General features: G+C 55.8%; 1 protein-coding gene across 6 annotated transcripts in view; it reads right to left on the bottom strand.

The window, feature by feature from the left end:
* Positions 1-25597, bottom strand: part of CNGB1 (cyclic nucleotide gated channel subunit beta 1) — an 82702-nt gene that overhangs the window by 29470 nt on the left and 27635 nt on the right. For all 6 annotated transcript variants that reach the window (XM_078062853.1, XM_078062854.1, XM_078062855.1 and 3 more), the window contains 8 exons: positions 20232-20391; positions 19370-19450; positions 13378-13465; positions 11955-12774; positions 6797-6956; positions 3904-4011; positions 1472-1629; positions 243-401 (listed from right to left, as the gene is read on the bottom strand). In XM_078062853.1, the coding sequence (XP_077918979.1) occupies positions 243-401; positions 1472-1629; positions 3904-4011; positions 6797-6956; positions 11955-12774; positions 13378-13465; positions 19370-19450; positions 20232-20391 (1734 nt within the window). The remainder of the gene's footprint in view (positions 1-242; positions 402-1471; positions 1630-3903; positions 4012-6796; positions 6957-11954; positions 12775-13377; positions 13466-19369; positions 19451-20231; positions 20392-25597) is intronic.

Here is a 25597-nt window from a genome sequence, read left to right as displayed (position 1 = left end):
GGGCCCTCAAGAGCAGAGTAGAAGGCAGCCTTGGCGAAGAGGCAGGGCTCCCGGGTCTGCCACTAACTAGTCGTGCCTCAGTTTCCTTGTCTGTAAGGTGGGGGTGATGGTAGGTTCCTAGTCGGGGGCTTTGGTTTGTTCGCTCCTGACGTGCCCTTGCACTCCCCCCGCTTCTCCCGCTCGGTCTCCTGCCCTCGCAACAGTACGCGGCGGGGGCAAGGCCGGGCCCACGCAGGACTCACTGGTCAGCGGGTCGATGCTCTGGGGAAACCGGTACGTCTTCCACGGGCGGCGCTTGAACTTGCAGCAGAGCATGTCGCAATAGTGCTCCTCCTCCTCGGCCTGGCCCGGCCCGGCCGGCTTCACTGCCGGGGCCGGCTCTGGGGCTTTCTTGGCCGGGGCTGCGGGATGACACCGGTGACCATCTGACCCAGGCCTGAGGCTCGGGCAGAGGCTACAGAGAGGCCAACCGACTACACACTCTGCAGCCGGAGCCGAGGGGACCCTGGCGCCACCCCCAAAGCTGCAGTCAGCTCTGCGTGCGGAAACTGGGGTGCTCTCCGCAGCAAACCCCACGGCACCCGGCCGGACACTCTTACCAGCTACCGGTCTGGAACTGCTTCTCAGGAGCTGCCCAGAATGAAGTGTTTCTGGGCAAGTTAGGTGTTTCCAAAAGTCTGTTTGTGCGTCTGTGTTTGGACCCCCTTGGTTCTCTCGGGAGGGCTGGGGGCGTTTCCTACCCCAGACCCCTGCCACCGAGGGCCAGGAACCAGGGAAACCTTGCTCTGGGTTTCTCAGAGCAGGAACCTGAGCTCCTTCATCTCTGCAACAAGACACTGAAGGGGACCACAGCTTCTCTGTGCATCAGAGGCGATGGTGTTGGTGACCTACAGTTCGACTTTTGTAGGTTCAATACGGTTGTGTTTCTAGCTTTAGGACTGTGGGTCCAGACCCTGCTAGGTCCATTGTTGGCGCCCTGGACTCTGAGGCCCAGTCCTCCTTTGGAAACCCTCCCTGGCAGGAGAGCACTTCTCTCATTTCCTCTTGGAATCTTGAAAGCAGGAAACTGTCAGGTAGCCCCATGAGACTACAGCCAATGAGGCCTCCGAAAAATAAGACTAAAAAAAAAAGTGGGGTGTGGACGCCATCTGTGTGTAAGGCCATGAGATGCCTTCCAGGCTGGACCACCTGCCTGCTAGTGGGAAAGGGCCAGAAGGGTCGAGGAGGGTACATGCCCTATGGGAGCGGGAGCCAAGTAAGATCGGATCATCAGTCAGAACTTTGACCTTATTCCCTTCCCTGGTTCCATAGCTAAACCTGTACACACAGGACCCAAAAATCCAGACAGTGGGGATCTGGGCTTTTCCCAAGCACCCCAACCATTTCCTTGGGGGTACCGTCACCATGAGTTTACAAGGGGCTTTAGGGGACCCATTTCTGGCGGGGTGAATCATCCCAGCTCTGGACTCACAGGGCTTAGGGCTCTCCTCATCGGAGGTGACTTCAGGGTCGATGAGCTTCTCCTTCACCTTCTCTGTCCGTTCCTTGAAAAGCTTCACCAGCTCCTGGAGCCGGTTGTTGATGATGGTGCTGTTCTGGCTGGCCACGGACACTGCGCGGTCCTGGCCACTGTGGACACACCACCCGGCGCTGAGGGGGGCTGGATGCGACGGGACCCCTGTGCCCCCCAGGCCAGAACCGAACAGCATCCATATCCCACCCGGCCCGAAGGAGGCAAAAGCTGCCCCAGTTTCCTTCGGACACCAGAAACATCAAACCCACTTTAAAAGCTCCTAGGAGGAAATTCAGTCTGGGGCTCACACCTGGGGGCCCAGCTTTTAGAAAATGTACCACGCAGGATCTGATTCAGATGGACAGTTCTGAGAAAACTTTGATCCCATTGGCGATTTAGGGGGAAACTCTTGGAACTCAGGTCAGGACTGTTAGCCCCAGTTTGGGGTTCCCATGAGATTCGTGTCTGGGACAGATCAAAGAGCAGACAGGGCTACGCTTCTGGCTCAGGAAATAGCTGATGGAAAAAAATAGTGCAGATACATTCTATATCCTTTTAAATTATAGGAATTTAAACCGTATGCACTCGCAGCGAGAGAGACAGATGGATAGAGAGACGGACAGAGAGAGAGAATGAATGTGAGTCTGCCCGGCGCTCCACTCATAGGGCAAGTGCCCTGGGTGGGCTGGGACAGGCTGTCCTCTGAGCAGCGTCACTCTGACCATCGTGCTGAGCTGAGTGCATACTAGTGTTTTCACATCTGTTTGTTTTCAGACACGGGGGCACCGGAACTCAAGCCAGCTACTCCCCTGGTGCTCACTTGACGAAGTGGGCTGGAGACAAGCAGTATGGGGGTCCCAACAAGAAAGGGCACACAGATATGGTGGAGACGCTAGCTGCTTACCCACATCTGCTCCCTCCCATGGGGAGTGGCCGCTGGGACGCAGACACCCAGCGAGGGTGGCCGGGCGGGCTCCCAGCAGGGGAACATGAGTGGACTTGCTACATGCATCTCTGGGCCCCTTGTCTGGCGTTCTCCCCTTCTAGGGGTGACCAGCGGGGGCTTGGAAGCCACACAAAGGTGGCAGAGCTGCTGTCTGCAGGGTCCCTCAGTGACTGCATAGGGCAGAACCCTCCACTGACCTGAAACAGTGACATGATTGTGACACATGAGACATCTTGTTGCTTAAGCCACTGAATCTGTGGGGTCTATTTGTTACAGCAGCTGAGCCTACCTCGCTAATGCATGGACCCCCACGCGGAACTCCTTAAGAGGCTTCAAGGGTAATTTTTATTTATTTATTTTTTATTTTTATTTTTTTAAGATTTTATTTATTTGACAGAGAAAGACACAGTGAGAGAGGGAACAGAAGCAGGGGGAGTGGGAGAGGGAGAAGCAGGCCTCCTGCTGAGCAGGGAGCCCGACGCAGGGCTCGATCCCAGGACCCTGGGATCATGACCTGAGCCGAAGGCAGAAGCTTAACGACTGAGCCACCCAGGTGCCCCAAGGGAATTTTTATTATTATAACTGATTTCTGCCTTGTTTTCTGATACTAAACTCTGACCCTATCCCTACCCTACTGTATAAGATAGGATTCCGCTGTATAATCAAATGGACCACTGAACTAGGGGTGAGGTTTGGATTTTTTTCTTTCTCCTTCAACTTTTCTGGACTTTCCACAACTCTGTAAAACAAACTCCATAAAATTATGGGTAGGGGGGAGAAAAGGCTAGAAGGAAAGCCCAGCGCCTCCTGTGACCACTCCAGGAGCTGAGGCTGAGAATAGGATGAGGATCCCAGGCCAGAGCCTGGGGCCAGGGAGTCACCATCAACCAAACATCTCAGACTCTTCTGGAAAACATCTTCCATTGGCCCAGCCCTTGGAATAGTTAGATGTCAGAGCTCCAGGTCCCAATGCCCTCACTGTGGCCTCTAAACATTGTCCCACAGACCAGTTGCATCAGAACCAGCCAGAGGCTTGTAAAGATGTGAATCCCCCAGGGCCCACTGTCTGAAGTCCTGATCCAGCGGGTCTGGGCTGGCAGATGGGAATCTGTATTTTTAACAAGCTCCCTGGGTTCAGACCCCTGGTGATCCTTGTTTTCCTCACTCCCCCTGCTGACCCTCTCAGGGGTTTAGAGCCAGGAGCCAACCTCTGCCTATGGGCCAGGAGCCTCTCCTTTACAACAAAGCCTCTGTGCATTCTGCAGAAGCAGCCTGGACAGGAGACCCAGCCCTGTCTTAATGCTCAGAGGCTGCTGGCAAAGTTGTGGCGGAGGGTTCTAGAAACGTCCGTGCTCTCCCCCTCAACCCCAACCCCCTCCCCTTGCCTGCTCATCCCCACCCAGACTTCCAACTCTCTGAGACCCCAGAGGTGGTCCCCACTCACTCAGTGCCCTGTGGGCTGGCCGGGTCCAACCAGGGGACCATGGGGGACTCAGCTGGTGACAGTGCCTTGAGCTCTTCAGCCTCATCATCTTGGGGAGGCAGCCTCTTCCTGCAAGGACACAGACATGGAGGGGCCTTCAGCGAGGGCAGAGGCCACAGGGGGAAGTGAGCCGACCTTGACCCCTGCAGATCACTCAGAGCTGAACCCTGGGGGGTGGGGAATGGGACAGGGGGTGTTGGTGCTGCAAAGGGTCCTCACTTGCCTGCAGGGAGACAAAAAGGGAGAAGAGAGGGACACAGCCGCTCTCTGGACCTCAGTCTCCACATCTGTTCAATGGCCTAGCGTAAAAGTAACAACACTGACTTGGTATCAGGCAAAGCGGAGTTTGCATCCCAGTCCTACTCCCTACTAGTGTATGATCTTGGCAAGTGGCTTAAACTCTCTGAGCCACCTCAGTTTTCCCGTCTGTAAAATGGGACTAGATTTACTCAACTCAATGAGATACTCAGGACTCAGTGGGGCCTCAGCTTAAATGTTCTGCTTTCCCCTCCCAGTCCCCAGCACACCCCTCCAGGCTCCCTATCTGAGGAAGGAAGACCAAATCCTCCCGGGGCTCCCCTGTCATTCAGTGCATGTCTGCCCCAGGGCTGTGCGTTTGGAGCCATTGGAGTCCTGGCTGATGATGTCTGGGTGGGAATCCACTTGTCATTCTTCCCATCCTAAACCATCGCAACTCAGGATCCCAGAGGCTTCTAGAAGGATACAGATGGAGGGATGCGTAGCCTTTATTCCAGAAGGCTCTGAAACTATCCTATGACCTTCTGCCTGCTCGCTGAGGATGGCAACACTTGCAGATTCACCTCCTTCACACTAATTAAAATTCCCACCCGTGAACACAGAGACCAGAATTTGCACAGGTGGAGGACGCAACTCAGTCCTCTTGTGCCCAGCCTGGTGCCCTCTCCTGAGTCAGGTGCCATCTCCTGCCCAAGACACCAGAATGTGGAACTCCATCAGCAGCTAGACTCCTGCAGCCCTGCTTCGCGTGCAGCCCTGTGCTGAGCACCTTGCACGAATTAGCTCATTGAATTCTTCTAGCAGTCTAGTAACAGGTGGTGTGTCTATCCCCATCTTACAGTAGGAACATGGAGGACTAGGAGTGTTCATTGGCTTGCCTCGAGCCTCACATCGGTAAGTGGTGAGCTGGGATTCACCCCAAACCAAGGCTTTAAGCTTTTTAAGGTTTAAGCAAACCTAGCCCATGTGCCCCTCTGTCAGGGTCTGTGGTTTCCATGGCTTTTTGGTGCCTATCAGTTGCTCACAATGCTCATTCCAACCCTGACCATAGGCAGCCCCATTGGCTTCCCAAGTCAGGTATCAGAATTCTCCCCTCTCAGGGCCAAGGAGGCTCAGGTAGAGGTTCCCCTGGTTTCTCAAAGTCATGTTCAACTTAGAGCTCTCTGGGACAGTCTTGTTTGTTTATTTAATTCCTTGTTCATTGTCTGCCTCAGCCCCATGAGAACATCAGCTCCATGAGAGTAGGCCCCTGTCAGACTTCTCCTTGATGTATCCCCAGCACCCAGAGCAGAGTCTGACACATAAAGTTGTTCAAGAAATGTTTGTGAATGAATGAATGAGTGAATGAGTGAGTGAGTGAGTGAGTGAATGAATGATAAGGACAAGAGGAGCCTTGCCCATAAACAGAAGGCAGAGGGCTTGGATTCTATCCCCAAGGGAGCCTACTCCCCCTCTCTGTGCCCAGATATCCACCCCCAACCCAGCCTGTATAAAGAGAACAGGGAGAGGTAGACCAGATGTCTGCAACAATACTGGCTCCATTTTTTCTGCTGTGTTCTGCATGGTTCAATGAATGAAACAAGAGGATTGATGGAATAGTGAGCTATGTTGCAAGGCTAGATGAGATTATGACTCTTTTCTTCACATTAAAATCAGAGAGCCTTCAGTTGGCCACATCTAGCTATCTCTGTTACAACAGCCTTTTTACCTTGGCTGAGAAAGTCCTCAAGGACACATGGATGAGAGCAAAGATTAATCAAGAAAAAGGAACTATCTCCCAATCCAACCACCTCAGGAGAAGCACTGGCAGCTCCCCTGCAGCTTAAATGCAGTCATTCACAAAGCAATGCACCACACTTCACAGTTTGCCTACAGCTGTATGCAAGACCTCTCTGTTACTTGGCTCAGGTTGTTCAAAACCAACTCTAATCATGCAACAAATTTATATCAAGAAGCATAAAAATGTGCACAACCTTGACCAGGATTCCCACTTTTGAGAAAGGAGCCCAAGGACAGAGAGAAGCCCAAAGAGATGTCCATAGCTCCATTATGGACAGTGCCCAAAAAGAAAGTATTTGTTAAGTTCATTCTGGCACATGGAGCTGGAGGATGTGGTCTCAAATGAAATGTCAGATGTGGTCTCAAATGAAATGTGATCCAAATCACCCCTCCAGTTAAAACCACACAAAAGCCTGGGCCCATAGACAAGGTGTAGAAGAGAAGGCAGTAAAATGAAATCACTACCTAGTGTGGTGGGAAAGGGGATGCTTATTTTTCTAGTGTTTTTTGGTATCTCCATTCCATTATTTTAATAATAAAACAAGGGGGTGGAAATTAGCCTTTTCACATTTACTACCCCCCTCCTATCCTATAGTTGAGGGTACTTGGGAGAGGACTTCCTTGGAGAACTCTTTATAGAGTCCTAAACCAGAGTTGAGGATGAGGAAGTGGGGCCATAGTCCCAGATCTGACTGACACCAGGTCACCGAGTGACCTTGGGCCAGCTGCTTTCCCACTCTGGCCTCAGGCTCCCCTTCGGGCAAATGGACAGATGGCACGGTGCTGTGAAAAGCCCAAGAGAAGCATAAAAGGTGACCTTTCAGTCTCTGCGGCAGATCCCAGGACCGCAAAGGTGTCGGATTTGGCAGGAGAAGGTGGTGGCAGCTCGGGTGAGGGTGGATTCTCCACGATGAGGGGGTGGCTGTCCACATCAGCATCTTCCACCTGCACTTCCGGATGCTCTTTTGTAGTAGGCACTTGGAGAGAGGAAGGAGAGGACAGTCAGAGAGAGAGAGAGAAAAGCCGGGTCCCAAGGGCCTTGCTCCGTTCTTGATAAAGCCACAGAAAGCATGTCTGGAGGGGCCTCTGGCAGCCCCACCTCCCAGTGGGCCCCACGGGAGAGCTCCATGCAGGGGGTGCAAGAATGCAGAGCCCGGGGGCCTCTGAGGGCCTCGGCTGCCCCAGACCCCAGCCCAGGGGCTGCAAAAGAAGCCATCACACCACTGAGGCCACGGAAGCTCCTGAGCACAGCCTGGAGTCCAGCTTGCCCAAGCTCTGGTCTCCCCGGGCCTAGTGAAGCCTCAAGGACCTGGGGTTTGATGGGAGTGGGGGAGGGGGGAGGCTGGGAGAGTCCAAGTCCGAGGGCCTGGCCTAGCACAGCCTCACTGCTTCCCCTCGCTGGGCCTCAGTTTCCCCATCCCAAGGCAGGGGTGACAAAGGCACACGGCCTCACACTCTTGAAGGGCCTCAAATGGAGACATTGGGCAGTTTCTTGCAACCAAGGATAACAGCCTGTCCTTGGAGTGTGTGTCACCCCTGTTTGGGAATCTGTTTGGGTGTCTCCTTATTTCTGGACCTGCTGGGAGCCCCTCAAATCCATCAACCCAACTCCTCTCCTGACCTCTGAGAAGCCCGGTGCCGGGTCCCACGTCCCAAGGACCAGGTCCTCCCTGGCCAGTCTGGGGTGGCCCTGCCTCAGGCTTCATCACCCACCCCAGGGGCTGTGGGGACAGGCCTGCCTGAGGCGACGCTCAGAGGATGCTGAGGGGCCGAGACAGGGCTCCCTCTCCCGGCCACACCGGGGTGGGACCACCCACTAACAGCCGGGCCCAACGCACCCAAAATGAGGAGAGGGAGCATTCTGAAGCCCTCGGAGATGCGACTTTCTTTTTAAAGGGCCACCATGGGGAAAAAGCCAGCACTTCGCAAAATGTGGCAGAGGGAACCTAAGCAAGACCTTTGAGCATTTGTTGTACTAAGCCTTAAGCCTGCAGAGGAAGAGGATGAGCAGGAATGGAGAAGTTTCTAAACATTTAAGGAACAAGTGTTGCCAGACTAACAAGAGAGATACCCCCAGGCTGTGGAAAGCAGGAGAGAGCGTGAGGCACCGGGGCCCTCACCCTGCTTCCCGGGGCAGGGTGAGCTCAGCGCCCCAGACTGCCCCCAGTGTGGCCCCCGGAGCCTCTGTGAGGCCGTCTCGGGGAGCCTGCGAGGGGGCAGCTGCTCCCCCACCCTGCCTCACCCTGAGCAAGACTCTGCAACCTCCATCCCCCCAGGAAAGAAGGAAAACCCCTAAGCCTGGTGTTTCATTTCTATAGAATGAGAATAATATTATGAAAAATCGAGTAACACGGCATGACTACATTGGCTGAGAGAAGAGTCACATTTACGTAGAGCACGTCCTATGTGCCCGCCTTCCATTCGTTTCACCAAACTCTTAGTGCTTTATATAGATTAATTCGTTCCCCCTTCCCAGCCCTTCTAGAAGGCCGCTGTTATCACTGTCCCCATTTTGTGGATAAACTGAAGCACAGAAAGATGAAGGAACTGGCTGCAGAGCCAGGATTTGGACCCAGGCAGCCCAGCTCTAGCACTTAGCCTCTTCCTTCGTCCTGAGGTTGGTGACCGGCTCGCAAAGAGGCCTCCGTTTAAACAAAACCTCACTCGGGGCCAAGCAGCATCACTGAAATGCGATGGTGTTCTTCCTACATGCTGTCCTGCCTTATCCGCAGCATCTCACATCACCGCCGCTCATACCACCGCGGCTGGATCAGCCCACTGTCCCAACGTGGCCGTGGGACTATTTCCCCAAGTGTGGGGCTCCTGGGGACCTGGGAGGACACAAGACGGCACAGACAAGGCAAAGGAAACGTGGGACGAGAACATTCCTCCCATTTCAATCCTCTCTAGATCCTGAATGCACAGAGACGAAGTCCCTGGGCCCTAACGCATCTCGGACACAGCCTAATTCCCCTTTGGGGCTAAGAGGGCAGGTCTCCGCCGGGAGCCTTCAGCAGGTCCTCACCCTTCGCTGAAACGATCAGCACAACTTTGTTTTCAGTTCATTTGCGGTTATCTCTGTTCATGCCTTCTATTTATGGCAAGCGATGCTGGTTTCCCACTGGAATAGTATGGTAAAGCTTCCTGATTGAATAAACTTAATTAAATGTAAAAAATGAATCCACTGAAAGAAAAATGGCAAGCCAATAAAGGTAGAATTGGTATAGGATACAGCAAAACTTGAGAAGGGATCTGTGGGGGGGTGGAAATTGGGGGATGCTTGGGAGTGAGTAGATGTAGGGCTTCCCAGAAGACCAGGCCTGGGGGTGTCCACCCTTGTGGTAGGGCCGATCACCCCCACTCTGTGCCTATTGCAAGCTGGGAAGAGAGGACAGCGGTGGATCTGTTCTCATGAAACGTTCAGTTCTGCCCGTCTACTGACTTCACAAGCACCCTTGTCCACTACCCCCCAAAATAAACAAATGAAAAGGGAAAGCGAGTGGGTCTGGCTTGAGTTAAGGCAGATAGTGATAGGGGTTAGTCCAGAGCACTCCGCTGTCCCCGAGTACTTTGTCATCAGGAAGCAAGCAGCAGGAACCCAAAGACTGTCACAGGGACCTTGTCACAACTAAATGGATCCAGAAAGGCCCTCCTTCTTCACTGGCCCCTAAGGCTATCCCTCCTCCTGGTCTGCCTGCAGACACCTGGGGGCCTCTCCTTTCCTGAAATGGGATTTGCTGGGCAGATATCAACAATCCCCACAAAGTCCAGCTCCCAGAAAATCCTCAAGGTCTAGGATTCTGTCTGAAATGGGTCCCCACATTCCTCTTCTGCCCCATTCCCCTCAATTTATTCTCTTCCCCCACCCAAGTCTCTTGGCCTAGTGATCTTAGTAATTTGTTTAAGCTAGGGTGTGATTGACTACCTGTAAAAAAAAAAAAAAAAAAAAAAAGATGATCTGCAGAATGCAATGTTTTACCCAAAGAAATTAATTGCTAATTGTGGCATTTTAGGCACAGAGATAAGGGGACTAATATCCCTTAAGTCACCACAAAGCAAGATGAAGGCATTGACCAACAGAGGAAGGGGGTTGGTTTTCCAGGAGTTCAACTCGTAGTCCCACACCTTGACCATGGCACCCATGCGAGGAGCAGCCCGAGCCATGCAGAAGTCCACACCACAGGCGCAAGCATGTTGGGTGCACAAGATCACACTACCTAGGCGACGGATGGAACTTCTGGTCTCCTTGGCGAAGCTGGAGTTGGACAAGGCCGTCCTCCGGGAGATGAGGACAGGGATGCGGGTGATTGAGGGGCGGTAGCTGGGCACATTGGGGAGGTGCTCCGCCAGAGCTGGGGGAGCAAGCCCTGGGGCCACCTGGCCAGGTGGCTGGTCCTGGACCAGGCGATTCAGCTCCACGTCCTGGCCTGGTTGAGCCATGCTGCTGGGGCCAGTGGGGGTCAGGCAGATGTGGGATCCTGGGGACTGCAACCAGGAACAGAGGGTTGGGGGGAGGCAGGGGAGGTGGGCTCCTCCCCACTAGCACCCACTCGGACCAGCCCGGTGCCCGCCCGCACTTGCAGCGGCTGCACCCAAAGCCCAAACGTCATTCGTGTCCCTGGGGTCAACATCGAAAGCATCATCACGTCATGTTGGCTGGCCTACTTGGCAGCTCTGAGGGACAGCACCGGGCCCCCCAACTTCTTGTGCTTTCTCTGTTAACCAACCACCGGTAGCATTTCCCACCTCAGACAGAAAAAGTTAGAATCAGGGACGCCTGGGTGGCTCAGTTGGTTTAGCATCTGCCTTTGGCTCAGGTCATGATCCCAGGGTCCTGGGATCGAGCCCCGCATCGGGCTCCCTGCTCAGTGGGGAGTCTGCTTCTCCCTCTGCCTGCCACTCCCCCTGCTTGTGCTCTCTCTCTCTCTCTGACAAATAAATAAATAAAAATCTTAAAAAAAAAAAAAAAAAAGGTGCTTTTCAAAGACCAGGTGGGGAGCAAGGTTGGGACACCTGGGGTCAGGACACCTGCATCCAGTCCTGTGTCAGTCACCGGCTGGCTGGGACATGAGCATCATGGTCCCCAGTATGGCCTCCTGCCTCAGTGCCACGCGGTATTGGGTACCTTTGACACACTGTCCCCTCCTACTCTGGCCCATGCCCTATGCGGCAGGCACGACTATTGCCCTGTCTTTCTGGATTTGGGAGGCACAATTAAGAGAGGTCACACGCCTGGCTCCAGGTCCCAGAGGAAGGAGGAGGGAGGAACCAAGAGTGAAATGCAGGTCTGTGCCCTTGACCGCTCAGCCATATCCTGCCCACTTGGAGCTCCAGGTTCCTCAACTATAAAATGGTCTGCCTGCCTCAGAGGGTGGCTTGAGGAGCATGGAGGCCCAAAAGGCCAGGGCTCCGTGTCTGTCTGGCTCAGGCTCCCCAGCCTGGCTATCCTCAGCTCCCCCAGCCTCTGCCGCACCAACCCTGGAGTTCTCGGGTTTGGGGTTGGAGGTGGTAAATAATAGCAAAGTGCGTGTGCTGGGTACAGCGTGGGGATCTGGGCAGTAAGGAAAAGCTCCTTATGACACGTGGGGTCTAGGATGGGCCCTCAGCAAGCTCGGGTTCCGATTTTCACTCAGAGAAGCTTACATTTCAGCCAAACCGTCCCCAGATGGTAGTCCAGAGAGCTGCACTCCCAGAGAGGAGTGGCAGGAGGGGCTGACCGGGAGTGGGGTTTGCACAGGCCTAATGGAGTCCCAGGAGCCTCCCGCAATTCCCCTGGGGCCTTGAAATACATCACCAAGCTCTGACAATGTGGCCCCAAGACGCAGAGGATGGGTTTCGCCCGAGGATGAGGCAGGTGTAGGGGTGTGGGGGTGGTAGGAAGGAAGGGAAATGGGCTGAGTGCCCTTGTCCCCAGGCTGCCCCCAGCCTGAAAGTAGCCTCAATGCTCTGTGCTCCCCCCGCCACCACACACCTACCTTCTGGGCTGGCAGTCACGGCCTCCTCCTGCGGCTCCTGTGGCTCCTGCGGCTCCTGTAGCTCCTGCGGCTCCTGCGGCTCCTGCACCTCCTGTGGCTCCTGCGGCTCCTGTAGCTCCTGCGGCTCCTGCGGCTCCTGCACCTCCTGTGGCTCCTGCGGCTCCTGTGGCTCCTGCGGCTCCTGCACCTCCTGCGGCTCCTGCGGCTCCTGCACCTCCTGCGGCTCCTGTGGCTCCTGCAGCTCCTGTAGCTCCTGCGGCTCCTGCGGCTCCTGCACCTCCTGCACCTCCTGCACCTCCTGTGGCTCCTGCACCTCCTGCGGCTCCTGCGGCTCCTGCGGCTCCTGCACCTCCTGCGGCTCCTGCGGCTCCTGCACCTCCTGTGGCTCCTGCGGCTCCTGCGGCTCCTGCACCTCCTGCAGCTCCTGCGGCTCCTGCAGCTCCTGCGGCTCCTGCGGCTCCTGCACCTCCTGTGGCTCCTGCGGCTCCTGCACCTCCTGCAGCTCCTTCACTTCCTGCACCTCCTGTGGCTCCTGCAGCTCCTGCACTTCCTGCGGCTCCTGCGGCTCCTGTGGCTCCTGCAGCTCCTGCACCTCCTGCGGCTCCTGTGGCTCCTGTAGCTCCTTCACTTCCTGCACCTCCTGTGGCTCCTGCGGCTCCTGTAGCTCCTGTGGCTCCTGCACCTCCTGCAGCTCCTGCGGCTCCTGTGGCTCCTGCACTTCCTGCAGCTCCTGCGGCTCCTGCACCTCCTGCGGCTCCTGCGGCTCCTGTAGCTCCTGCACTTCCTGCAGCTCCTGCACTTCCTGCAGCTCCTGCAGCTCCTACAGACAGGAAGGTGGAAACAGAAGCTGGATCATCAAGCCTCCTCCTCGCCCCAGGCCAGCCCAGACCCTGTTGGGAGATCTGTCTTCAAGAGTCCTCCCAGGCCCCGATTCTACTCCTTGCCCTGCCTGACTGCTCGGGCCCTGCCCCCCCACCTGCTGGGGCACCCAGGGAGGTGGCCCCCACCGTGCAGAGGGGAGGACACCCAGGAGCCCAGCACCCGGACTTGACACAGTTAAGGGGGGTGTGTTCTCATGTAACTCTCCCCACCTGGGCGCCGTGCATAACTGTGTGGGACACCCTGGGGAGGGGTTTTCAGCCCCATTTTACAAAGGTGGCCACAGAGGCCCAGAGTGGGGAGGTGACTCATCCAGGGCCACACAGCCATGTGAAGGCTGGCCTGCAGGACAAGCTGCTCTGCCCCGCAATGGCCGTGTCACCCCAGGCCCTCCCTGAGCCCACCTGAGCCCTGGTATAAGCCAGGTCCTGCAGTACCCACCACGCTACTCTCCTCTGTCCAGTGGACATCTTGCCAGCTGAAAATCCCCCTGTAGACAAAGTACACGAAGCCTACCCAGGCCTCAGAGGTAGTGTGCTCATACCTGGGGCGAGGCCCTCTGGGGCTGGCTCCTGCCTACTTCGCTCAGGTCCTCGCCAGCCTGCGCCGCCAGACAGCTATCCAGCAGGACACTGTGACCCCAAGGGGGAGGAGGAAAGAGCAGTGTTAAGGGTGTTAGACATTTCCTGAGCCCCGTCTGCCGAGAGCCAGCCCATGTGTTGGGAGCTGGTGCACAAAAGTGGCCAAGAATAGGTCCTCACCCTCAGGAGGCTCCTTGCAGGGGCAGGCAGACCACAACTGTGTCTAGGAAGAAGGCCTGCCCAGAGGAGGTGGCCTCTGGGTGGGACCTCAGGGACGATGAGTTGACCATGAGGCATTAGGTGAGGAACGGTGTCCAGGACAAGGGAATAGCATGTACAAAGGAAAGTGTGGTGGATGGTTCGAGGAACCGTCCTCTGGGGGGTGGGACCAAAGAGCACTGGATAGTGTTCAAAATGTACTCCCAGCATTTCCCCTCTGCGAGCCTCCAAGCGACGCTGGTGACACAGTCAGGGCAGGGAGTACGAGAAAAATGAGGCCCAGAGAGGTGACCTGACCTGGCCAAAGTCACACAGCAGATTGTCTGACACCACATAGATCTCGAATGCAGGCCCTGGTTCTTTCCAGGCCACAAGATCAGAGCCACGCTTTGGCCGCTGAAGGTTTCAGGGGTCCCTGGCCCAGGCTGCAGACATACACAGGTGACAGGGACCAGAGGTGCAGAGAGGACTATGGCCAATTAGAGAACGTGTACCCATCTGAGTCGGCAACCCCACTTGGCTTGGAAAAATCTGATTTTCAAGAGGAGCCTGAACTACATGTTTTAAAGGTGGAATCTCCAATCTTTAGATGCTGATAATTAATCCAAGTTAATAGACTCATAGCAATATGTAGATAATCAGAAGAGCCTGTCTATAGGTTAAATTGGGCCCTTCGATGCCCGTGTGCAGCCTCTGGGTTAAAATGGTGACTCAGAACCAGGGGCCAATGGGACTTATGTAGTTAGAAATCGATCCTGGGTCCTAGTGGCCCACCCCGCCCCACAGACCTCTGTCAGCGAGGCTCACGGAGGGTGCTCCGCAATGTCTACCGTCCAGAAAACCCGGATTCCCCATCTCCTACCCAGAGGGCCAAGCTTCAGCCCTCCCAAGGTGGGTGAGGAGGTGGGGACAGAATTGCAGCCCTGGTCAGTGTGGAGCCAGTGGCCTGGGAGCAGGACTCAGTTGGTGATCACATGGTCACAGCAGGCCCCCTCCTCACCTAAACCACCCTGAGAGCCCAGGGCTGCGGCCAGTCCCATTCCATCTCAGCGATCGAAGGCATAGATGGCCCGGCCACGGTCACACGGCTGGCACAAGGCAAGCCTGGGTAAAACACGGGTATCTCTGACCCCAAGGCCATGTCCGCAGTACTTGGCTTCCTGTCTCCAAGCATCTACACGGCCCCATGTGACACGGGGGAGTGAGGCAAGTGTCCTGAGGACCCGAGCACCCAACCTTCTTCATTTCCCTTCATCATCACGTAGCTATTTCCACCATAAGGGGCCTCAGCTGTCAGGGTCACAGTCCCCACCCTGCCCAGGAAGAAACAGATTTTCATAAAGAGATTCAAGTCACAAGGGCGCCTGGGTGGCTCAGTTGGTTAAGTGACTGCCTTCGGCTCAGGTCATGATCTTGGAGTCCCGGGATCGAGTCCCGCATCGGGCTCCCTGCTCGGCAGGGAGTCTGCTTCTCCCTCTGACCCTCCTCCCTCTCATGCTCTCTGTCTCTCATTCTCTCTCTCTCAAATAAATAAATAAAATCTTTAAAAAAAAAAAAAAAAGATTCAAGTCACAAAAGCAAGGGCACATGATGACTTTCCGGGGGCCTGCGTGCTTTAGCCTTCGTGGGCCCCTTTGTCTTTAAAAATAAATATTAGATTCTGTGACTGCATTTATATAAGATTCAATAGTATATATATTCTCTTCCATCGAAAAGTTCATTTTGGGGTCTGACGTTAAAAGAAATTAAAATGTGCTTGAAGGCCCTTCCCAGTTCTCAAAGCACAAAGGCCCAGGGCATGAACATCTGCAGCCCTGTCTGGGGCTGCCTAGGGCCTTGCTCGTTCCACAATCAGGCCACGACATCTCTGGATGGCCCTGAGCACGTCACTGGGAAGCCCTCGGGCTGCCTCTGTTTGCCCATCTGTCAAATGGGTGGGACTTGCTCAGCCTGTCCAGCCGGACTTATTTGAGGGAGGTCAGAAGGGCCGGTGAGAATCTCATGAAAAAGTCAAAAAAGACTTCCCATGTCTGGTGTCATTCTTGATCCTCCATCTCTCAACACTGAGAAGCAGTTCTCCTTGTGTGGGGCACCGAGGGTTTGCTTTACTCCCAGCTCCGCGCTTGGCGGCAGCGCAGCCCTGGACGTGCGGGGGACCGTGTCTGAGCCCCAGTTCTCTCGTCTGTGAAACGGGATGAATAACCGGTGCCCAGAGGCTGGCATGGACACCGGGTGCTACGCAAATGGCCACTGTTGTCATGATTGCTCTCGTCATTATTATTACTAATAGTAGAGGAGGTCGCATCCTGCCGGGTTATGAATCACCCATGTGGATTGGGGAACATCTTGCACAAACATCTCCAGCTATCAAGACACCTAACGAGCCCTACCATGGCCCTGTCAGCAACACCAGGGGCTGCTTTGGGAGCTGCGTACCCAACGTCATGTTGTCCCTGGTCGGCAATGTGCCCAAGGCCCCGTCTTGCCCAGCCCAGAAGTCGCAGGCCAGCCACTTCTGGAAACCTCCCCAATTCCAGGGATTTCCAAGCAGAGGATCAGACAGATGGGCTGAGGTGGGCATCCCGGAGGACCTCCCCAGCTGGCTATCCGAGTTAAAGGTTCAGGGAGTAGCCAAGAGGTGGCCATCCCGCTCCTTGTCCCCCAGATCACCTAGCAGGCTACACCCCTAAGCTAAGGTCCTCAGCACGCTCCTCACCAGGCACCCCAACCCTGAAAGAAAGAAGGGGAGCCCTTAGGAAGAAGCAGCCACCTACTTGGGTCTCGCCGTCTTTGCCGACAAGAACACCCATGATGCAGGAGGTCAGCTGGGGGCGGTGACATTCATCCCAAGCCCTGGGTCGGGTGCACACAGGGAGACAATTGGGAGAGCCCCAGCCCAGCCCCAAGCCTGCCAGGCCAGCTCTGGAGCAAGTGTGGCTCGGGTCGCCGATGAGCCACTGATCCTTCCTGCTTCTAATCAGATTGAGGGGATGTGCAGGGAACTCTGCAGAAATGTCCCCAGGGAGGCCAGGTGGGGACCAAAAGGCTGCGGTTGCTAGGAAAAGCCGAGCTGTTGCCGGCAGAGACCAGGTCGCTAGGCGACCGTCTGCCTGTTACCAGGGCCCGCGCGCGTCATCAGTAACCCCAAGCCGGCCCAGAGCCTCCCCCGGAGCCAGTGACAGCCCAGTCCACCTGCCCGCGCCTGACGCCCTCTGGCCCCGGCCCGGGCATCTCTCACTCTCTCACCCAGGGCCCTCGTCCCGACCTAGGGCCCTGGGCCCAGAAGTTCCCTGAGTTTGAAACTCTGGATAAACATGTATGTGAATATGTGTGTGTCTGCAGCATTTGTAACTATATACATGTGCCGTGTGCGTGAGCATGTGCGTAGGGCGTAGCGTGCGCACGTGCGTGTATCAGCGTGCCTGTGTGTGCACGTGTGCGCACATGTGGATGCGCGTGTGGTGTGTGCGTGTGCATGTGCGCAGGCTGCGTGTGGGTGTAACTGTGTGCACGTGACCCAGCGTGTGTGTCAGGACCTGTGTGCTGGTGTGTACGTATGGTGCAGATGCGTGTACTGTGCAGAGAACACGTGTGCAGGCGGTGCGTGTGCATGTGCGTGAGCACACTAACTCCCTGGCCTCCGAGGTGGAAAGCAGACGGCAGATAGGGTTGCACTAACGAGGCTGGGCCTCACCTAAGTCTTCACCCAGGAGAAGGGGTGTCACTGTCAGCGAGAGCAGCCTGGCTCTGGGGGACCCACAGGGCAGAATCGGACTGTGTTACAGAAACCATAAGGAAACATGCTTATTTTTGGTGGAAGAAATACTTTCATAAGTCAGAGGTGTATAAGGATGGGATGGACAGCCCTCAAGAGGTTGTGAGCTCCCTGTCACTGGAGGCAAGCAAGTAACTATGTGGCCTCCTGCTAAGGATGAAAAAAATTGTATGTGAACTAGGGAAAGATGGACTAAAAGCAGAAGCCACTGAGCAGGGCTCCGGCCCGGAAGTCCTGTGTTGGTCTCATGGTGTAACGATTTCCTGCCTGGGACTGGAAGTGACCCTCAGTGCAGATGAGAACATCAACGACCTTTGATGGGGCGCCCACTGCAGGCCAGGCCCTAATATGCCCACTACACAGCTGGCCCTGCCACCACCCTGCAGGGGCTGTGAGTGTCCCCATTCCTCGGACGTGGAGGCAGAAGCTCTGTGTGGTATGCACCTGCCCAGGTCACTCTGCCAGGAGGAGCAGAGCCCGTGTCTCAGGCCAGGGAGGAATGGTGTGGGCCAGGGGACACCACAGAGGGCCCAGTGACATGGACAGGGAATAAAGCAAGGGACAGATTAAATCAGTCTGGCCTGCCCCTGATAACAGCCTCCTCGAGCTCCCCCTGCCTCAGTCTCCCCACAGTGCAGCTGCCAGATCACACCACTCCCCTGCTCATGAACCTTCAGTGGCTCCCCATTGCTCCCGGGAAAGCAAGTCCAAGGCCTTCACAACCTGGCCCCCTGCCTCTGAAGCACCATCTCCCCCCATGTCCACCAGGTGCATTGTCACTGTCCCCGGACATGAGGGCTGCTTTTGAGGCTCTCTTCGAAACCCCCAGTTCTCATCTCCCACTCCCCTCTTTGGCACCTCCTCCTCAGGCCTTTCTGGTTCCTCAAAACTCCCTGGCTCTGATCTGGCCTTTGGGCCTCTCCTCTCTCCACGCTGGCTCCCCCAGGATCTCCTCCAGCCCCCTGGTTTCCAGTTCTGTCTACACGACCAGACTCCTGCCTTTACATCTCCAACCTCTCACCCCCAGCTCCACACTCAGGTCCAGCTGCCTGCTCTCCATCTCCCCGTGGGTCCCCCTCTCTGTCTGTCCTTCTGTCCATCCCACATTGCTAAAAATCTTCTCCCTCTTAGTGGTCTTTTGTATTATTATTGAAATGTTTGACATAGAACATTGTGTAAATTTGATTTACACATTGAAAACACATTGATTTGATGCGTTTATTGATTATAATATGATTGCCACCATGGTGACAATCTATCATGTCACATAATTATCATTTCTTTTTAGTGGCTGGAATAATTAAGATCTAGTCTCTTAGCAAGTTTGATGATTATAACTTTTAGTGGTTTCTGATCGCCATTCTTTAACCATTATCTTAACTGACTTCTCTGTGTGTTCATGTGAAATCCTTATGGATCGGGGTGGAGAATCAACCATTCATGAGCAGGACAGAATCCAGGGTGGCCTACATGGTGTCAAAAGCCCCCATGGGACCGCTGTGGGCGGGGTGGAGGGGGACACAGCCCTATGCCCTGGCTCTGTTCAAGACAGGGCTGTGAGCCCACTGCAGGGGCCCCTTCACTCCTCCAGCCATGCATTCAGCCGACATTTACTTGGCGCCTAGGATCTAGGGACATGGGAGTGAGCGCAACAGACAAAACCCCCCACCCCCAAGGAGGCTGTGTTCTAGTGTGTGTGTGTGTGTGTGTGTGTGTGTGTGTGTGTGTGTGTGTGTGTGTGCAGGGGTGTGGGAGGCTGTGAAGTCGTGGGCCATATGAGTCCCAGGTCATTTTGAGCACGGGGGGACCCCCAGCCTCCCCAGCCTCTTTGGTCAGTGCCCAGCAACACACACCACAGAACAAAGGAAGGAGTACCCCCACCCCAGAAGCCCGCTGCCCCTCACTGTAGCCCCTCCCCAGGTCATCCTTGGGGGGAAGACGGAGAACACACAGCGCCTTACTTTGGCTCCGCCTCTTCTTCCTCCTCCTCCTCTCCAGCCTCCTCCTCAGCTTCTCTCTCCTCTTGAATCCCAGGCAGTTCCCTGAGTTGAGGTCAGAAGCAGGAGGTAAGCCCACCTGCAGCTCCACCCCGAGTCCAGCTCCTGTCCCCATTTTCAGGAAGATGTCCCGCAACCCGACACCAGAGCTGAACTTCTCAACCAAGACTTGACCCGGGGAACCCCACCTGAGCAGCCTTGGGCTCCCTCCGGCAGCAAGGCCTCTTCACGGCACCAGGGGCCCGGCCCAGCCCCCGCCGTCCTAGTGGCAACCCTGGGTCAGCCCCTGAGCCTCTCTGGGCCTCAGTCTCCCCACCTTTACAACATAGGCCATGGGCCTGAGGACCTGAGACCTCCCAGCTCGAGAGGCTATCGCCAAGATCACTAGTGGGAACAAAGATCATGATGTCCCTATGGAGGGCAAGTGGGCAACCATTACCACTGTCACACGTTCCAGTGACCCATGACCCTGTAGCCCCCCCTTCTGGAAATTTCTCCTGCACACCTACTCACATGGCTGTGTAAGGACATCCGTGCCAGAGTGCTGCAAAATTGTTTATAACACAATTTCAGAATCATAAATGTCCACCCACAGTGGGCAGATTAGATCAATTCTGGCACATTCACACAATGGAAGATCTCTCTATGCACTGAAGGTGGAAAGAACTCAAAGTATATTGTTGAAAGAATAGAGCAAGGTGCAGCTAGGAGAAGGAGTGGAGGCAGGTTTGAATCCTGTTCTATGCCCTTTGGTACCTTTGGGATTCTCTACCGTGTGCCTGTTATCTCCCCAATCATTTTTTCCGGGGCTTTCTCTGGCTCCCACCTGGGCATCTCCACAGCCTCGTTCTCCTCTTCATAAGCTGGAGCTGCCTCTGAGCCCTGCGGGCTGGTGCCACCGTCCTGATGCTCGTCCTCCTCCCAGTGAGGGTCAACCTCTTCTAGGATGAGATCAGGCTCCTTTTGGCCTCTGGGGAGGATGCAGACTGCAGGAGACACAGGGCGCGGGGGAGAGTGGGCTTGGGCCTCTGAGTCCCAGGGACCGCATGGGGGGCCTTGGCCATCAACCGCCATGAGCCAGCTCTCAGCCAAGCAGCAGAAATAACACCATTATCCGGGGAACCTCAGCAACCAGACCAGTGCTAAAGTGACAGGCTGAAGCACATGATCATTCACCTTGTCTCCTTCCAGTCGTCTTTCCCCTCTTTTTCCCCTTGAGATAGAGCTTCAATTACGGTTAGCCTCTGTGTCCCCTTGGGCCTCCTTCTTGGAGTTTTGTGCAAAAGCAGAACCACAGCATTGCAGGTGATATGAAAGATCCAGGCTCGGGGTCCGCCTTGGCACGTGCAGATGCAAGGTGGCCTGGACTGTCCCGGGGGATGCAGAGAGAGCCTGCCCCCAGCCTGTTCTCTAGATGCCGCCCACTGGTGACAGCATACTACATGCTCCTAACCTCAGCTCCCGCTTCCAGGAGTCTTTCCCTCCTGGGCCTAGAGGCTCCAGCTTCCAAGAGGATTGACTTTCTGGTAGAGGTGGTCCAACCTTCAGATAGGAATTGGTCATTTTCACTCTTTGTCCATGTACCCAGGTCCCTGACAATGCAAACAGTGTGGGGCTGTGAGCTCGCCAGAAGTGGGCATAGGGGAGTCTCATCAGGAACCTAAGCCCCCCAACAAGCAAGAGAAAGGGGGGAAGTGGGGAGATTTGCCTGGATCCCAGGCATTCCCAAAAAGCTCCAGGTCTTGGCTGGCCCTTCAACCAAGCATGAAATTATGAACAGCGACTTTAAATGGGAGTTGGTCTCACACCTTATTCTGTGACTGGGAATTATTGCTCATGGTGTAGAAATAATAATAATAATAATAATAATAATAATATAATGGCAGCTACATTTATTGAGCACTTACTATGTGCCTGGCCCTGTACTTAGTGACATACATGGATTAACTCAATGAGTCCTCGCACTAACCTTTTGAGTTGGGAATAATTGTTACTCCCCATTTTATTTTCCCTCTTTTATGTTATTCCCCATTTTACAGACGAGCAAACTGAGACCCAGGTTAACACCTTCCTTTGCAGGGTGCTTCCCCTGTGCCCGGCTCAGGGTTGTCTGCTTTCTGAGAGCTGCATCGTCCTGCTCCCACCTCCAGCTCCCAAGTACAGACATTATCCTGCCTCACAGAGGAAGGGTCAGCCTGCCCTCCAGGAGAGTCCCCCGCACCCCCCAGCCACACATCTTGAACTAACTAGCCTTTTCCATGCTGGTCCTGGCTCCTCCAGCCCTACAAACACCCCTGGGGTCTGACCAGGGAGGGTCTTCCAAGCGTGGCCCTGAATCCAGTGGGAGGCACACCATACACGTCATTCTAGAACATCGTCCGGTCATGGTGCAGCATCTCTGCCTTGAGCAGCCACTTGGGGTGCAAGTCCCCACCTGACATAGCAGGGAACATCCGGGGGACAGGACAACCTCTGGCCCGTGAGCTCATTAGCTTTCACAGCAACCCTGCATGGGGAGAACAGTACTCTCGCCATTTGATAAGCCACAGGGCCAGCTCAGAGAGGCTGAGTGACTTGTCCAAGGCCACACGGGGCATCAGGCATTGCCAAGTCCCCTGACTCCCGATTCCCTGGTGTGCTATCCCAGGCGATGAACATGTCCCATGAGTGTCTCCCTGGCATGGGGGCCTCTCCGTAACGGGCACTGGAGGAGCCCAGCATTTGGGTTCTGAAGAGTCAATGCCATCTTTGTTTACATCCTTGCTTTCTTTTTCAACCCTTTCTTTTTGGGTACTCTTTAGTGAGTAAGCATTTTACAAGATTTTCCTCCTTCCATGGCTGTGCCAGGCCTGTGAGCCGTGCCCTGTACTGTCCCCACGTTACAGCCAAAGATTCTGTGGCTCTGGGAAGAGGATGGTGGCCACGGCACTGGGCAGGAGGGGCGGGCACAGGGTTCTCTGCCATGCTGACCCGGGGGGGGTTCCGAGACCCTCTCTGTCGGCATCCGATTGATTCATAGCTCTCCTGGCTTTTCCAGGGCCCCACCCTTGGGTCACAGATGGGGCCACCGAAGCACTGTGGGTGCTCAAGCTCCCATGGGGAAACCCCTGCTCCATCCTGGGCTGAAACTTTGCTCCTGAAGTCCCTCACTGGCACACCACCTCCTGGCCGGCATCCTCTCTGCCAGCCTCGGATGTCCCTCAGGGCAACTGAATAGGGTTCTGATTCCAGCAGTGCAGGTCATCAGGTGCATCTGGGGAAGGAGCTCCTGTTTCCAGGATCAGCAAACAGGGGGCTGGGGGCATGGATCTTAGGCCAAGGCCTGGGTTGCTGGCAAAGCCCAAGCTCTGGCTTATCCTCCCTGGCAGGCCTGGGTCCTAGATGCTTTGGATGTGGCCCAGATATCAAGAACCTTTGCTTCGATTGCTTCCTCTGCCTCCAACGCTTGCTCAGCCTCAGAGTAGTCTCTGTGAAGTCCTTCCCCTGCTCAACCACCTTCAATGGCTCCCCATTGCCTACAACCTAGTCCCCTAAAATCAGGGCCCAGCTCTTCTAGTTTTACCTTCTGCGTCAAGAACTCAGGATTCACGGAAGTACCCACTACTCTCCTTCTCCCACCTCCAGGCATTTGCTCACTTTATTCCCTCTCCCGCGTTGCCCTCCCCTCGCCGCCAGTTTGGGACCTCAGGGGTCTCCAAGTCAAAGGCCCGTGTGGCCAGGGAGACAGTGTATGTGGGTGAGGGGGAGCGTGCTCCCGGCCGTCAGGAGGCAGCTGCTGATCAGACTGTCCTCACAAGCATGGCGCAGGTCCATCATAGCTGGATAGTCCCCGTTTTTGAGAGAAACCAGACTTTTCCTCTGCAATGCCACCTCATTTTTAGATGTTGGCAACTAATTCTAATATTGAAAATCCTTCTGTGCCCCAAACATAGACATCTGTGAACCCGCTAGGGCCCAGGGCAACCGGCTCGGGATCCCTAGCAAACTCCTCCTCCCTGCTCCCCCCGCACCACCTGCCACATTAACCCGCCCATCTTTCGAACCTCAGTACTCATATTAGCTTCACGCGAAGCAAGGACATCATGCAATCACAGCTGTGATGTGCCAATTTATGCTTTTTAATGTCAGCAAAGGCATGTGTTGCTGTCCACTGGTGGACTCCAACTCTTCGAGGGAGAGAACACAGCCAAGCCTAAGGGGATCCTCTGCTGGGAAAAAGTGTGTCCCGTGGGGGCACCAGCTGGGTGCCCGGCCCCACGCTGAAGGCTGTGCCAGCGACCTCTCAAAGAGAGTCCTCCGCGGGCTTTCCCACAGCCTTCTGGTGGGAAGTCCTCCTGCTGTCTAGCCTGAATCCCACCGGCTGCCCTTGGCCATCCTTCTCCTTGCTTCCGTGGAAAGGGGCCGGCCTTTGTCTCGGAGAGGCGGCTCTGGGACTGGCTCCCCTCGCCTTGCCTGAGAGCGTGGGGAGCAGCAGGGGGGTCACTGTTCAAGCAGGGTGCGGGGTCGACAGCCTCCTCTTCCCCTCCCCTGCAGGTCTTCAGGGCACCCTTCTTTCCTTCCATCCATCCATCCGTTTGTCCATCTGCGCTCTCCCAGGACCCCTTCTGTCTTGTTTCAGAGGCCACCCGCTGCCGCCACGCCTGAAACAAGACAGAAAGGTGGGGGGCTGGGTGGGCAGGCGGAGGGAATGAATGAGCAGGTATATGAGTGAGGGAATGGGCAGGGAGGCTGGGGGCAGAGCCGGCAGCCGGGGAGGGCACTCAGCCCCCAGCCCCTTGGGCTTTTCCTGTAGCATGGGTTGAACAGTGTCCCCCCCAAAAACATATATTCAGTCCTACTCCCTGTGACATGTGAAGGTGACCTCGTTTAGAAACAGGGTCTTTGCAGATGTCATTAGTTAAGCATCTCAAGATGAGCTCAGCCTGGATTTAGGGTGGGCCTTACATCCCTGGCTGGGGTCTTTACAAGAGAAAGGAGAGGAGATTGGACAGATAGGAAAAGGCAGAGACCAGAGGCCAGCCGGAAGCCGGTAGGACACGGAGCATTGCCACCAGAAGCCAGGAGAGAGGCCCGGGATGGTTTCTCCCCAGGGCAGCAGGAACCAACCCAGCCAAGGCTTCGAGTTTGGGCCTCTGGGTCCTGAGCGGTGGGAGAACGCGTTTCTGCTGTTTGCAGGCGCCGGGTTTGCGGTCCTTTGCTCCGGCAGCCCTGGGGCGCCAACACACCGGGCTCCTGGCCCTGGAGCCCCGCGCCCACCCACGCCCCACACGCTCCGCGCTCGTGGGTAGGCCCCGTCGACAGCTGGCTGAGCACCCGAACTCCTTCCAGGGGAGCAGAGAGGAGAAGAGGGGGCCAGGGCTTCCGTCTTTGGAGCTCTCCAGGGCCCCTGCTCCAGGGAACATTTTCTCCACAACGGCTACCAGGCCACATGGACACTCGTCGCCACACTGTGACAACTCGTTCTGTGACCTTGGGCACATCCCTGTGCTTCTGCCGGCCCCAACAGCCATATGGGGCTCACTGCTCTACGCAGGGTCTCCACGAGACTAAGCACGCCCTGCGCTGAGGCCTGCCCCCCACAACATCTCAGCATCATACAAATCCCATCTCTTCCCGCGGCCCCGGGGCCCTGCGGCCAGACCCCAGCTCCGCGGTGGCCGGCCCGGCTGCGCTCCAGGCTGCGGCGGCCATCCTCACCCGCAGGGTGCTCGGAAAGACCACCATCAGCCTAGTGGAGCTAGGGTGGACAGCCGGAGGACACCTAAGGCCCAGGGTCTGAGGGCCCATGTCCAGGGTGGAGTAGGGCCACCGCCCACAGGCCCTGAACTCCGCTCTGCTCACTTCTAGAACGTATCACAGGCCTGGCAAGTAGCAGGCCCTCTGTGACCTCTGTGAATGAACAAAAGCCCTGCATGCCACATGCTTTTCCTGAGGCCATGAAATGAAGGGAGGGCAGATTTGGGACCCTGGCCTTCCCCTCCCGGCCTCCGTCCGTCCCCTGATACTAGTGCGGGGCTAGGATAAAAGGCAGCACACAGCTCCCCATCCCACCCACAGATGAGGGGAACCCTCCTGGCTCAAGACAGCCGGAGTTTATGGGGCCTAGTTCCCCCAGGGAAACCCCATGCCTCTCCCCTCCCCCCTCATCCAGGGACTCTGCTTAGCCCAACCCACTGGCCCAGGGAAGCAGTG

The sequence above is a fragment of the Halichoerus grypus genome, chromosome 15, assembly GCF_964656455.1.
Source record: "Halichoerus grypus chromosome 15, mHalGry1.hap1.1, whole genome shotgun sequence".
In the NCBI taxonomy this organism is placed as follows: domain Eukaryota; kingdom Metazoa; phylum Chordata; class Mammalia; order Carnivora; family Phocidae; genus Halichoerus; species Halichoerus grypus.
Note: the sequence above shows the minus strand (reverse complement) of the source record. Positions and strands in the feature narration are given on the sequence as shown.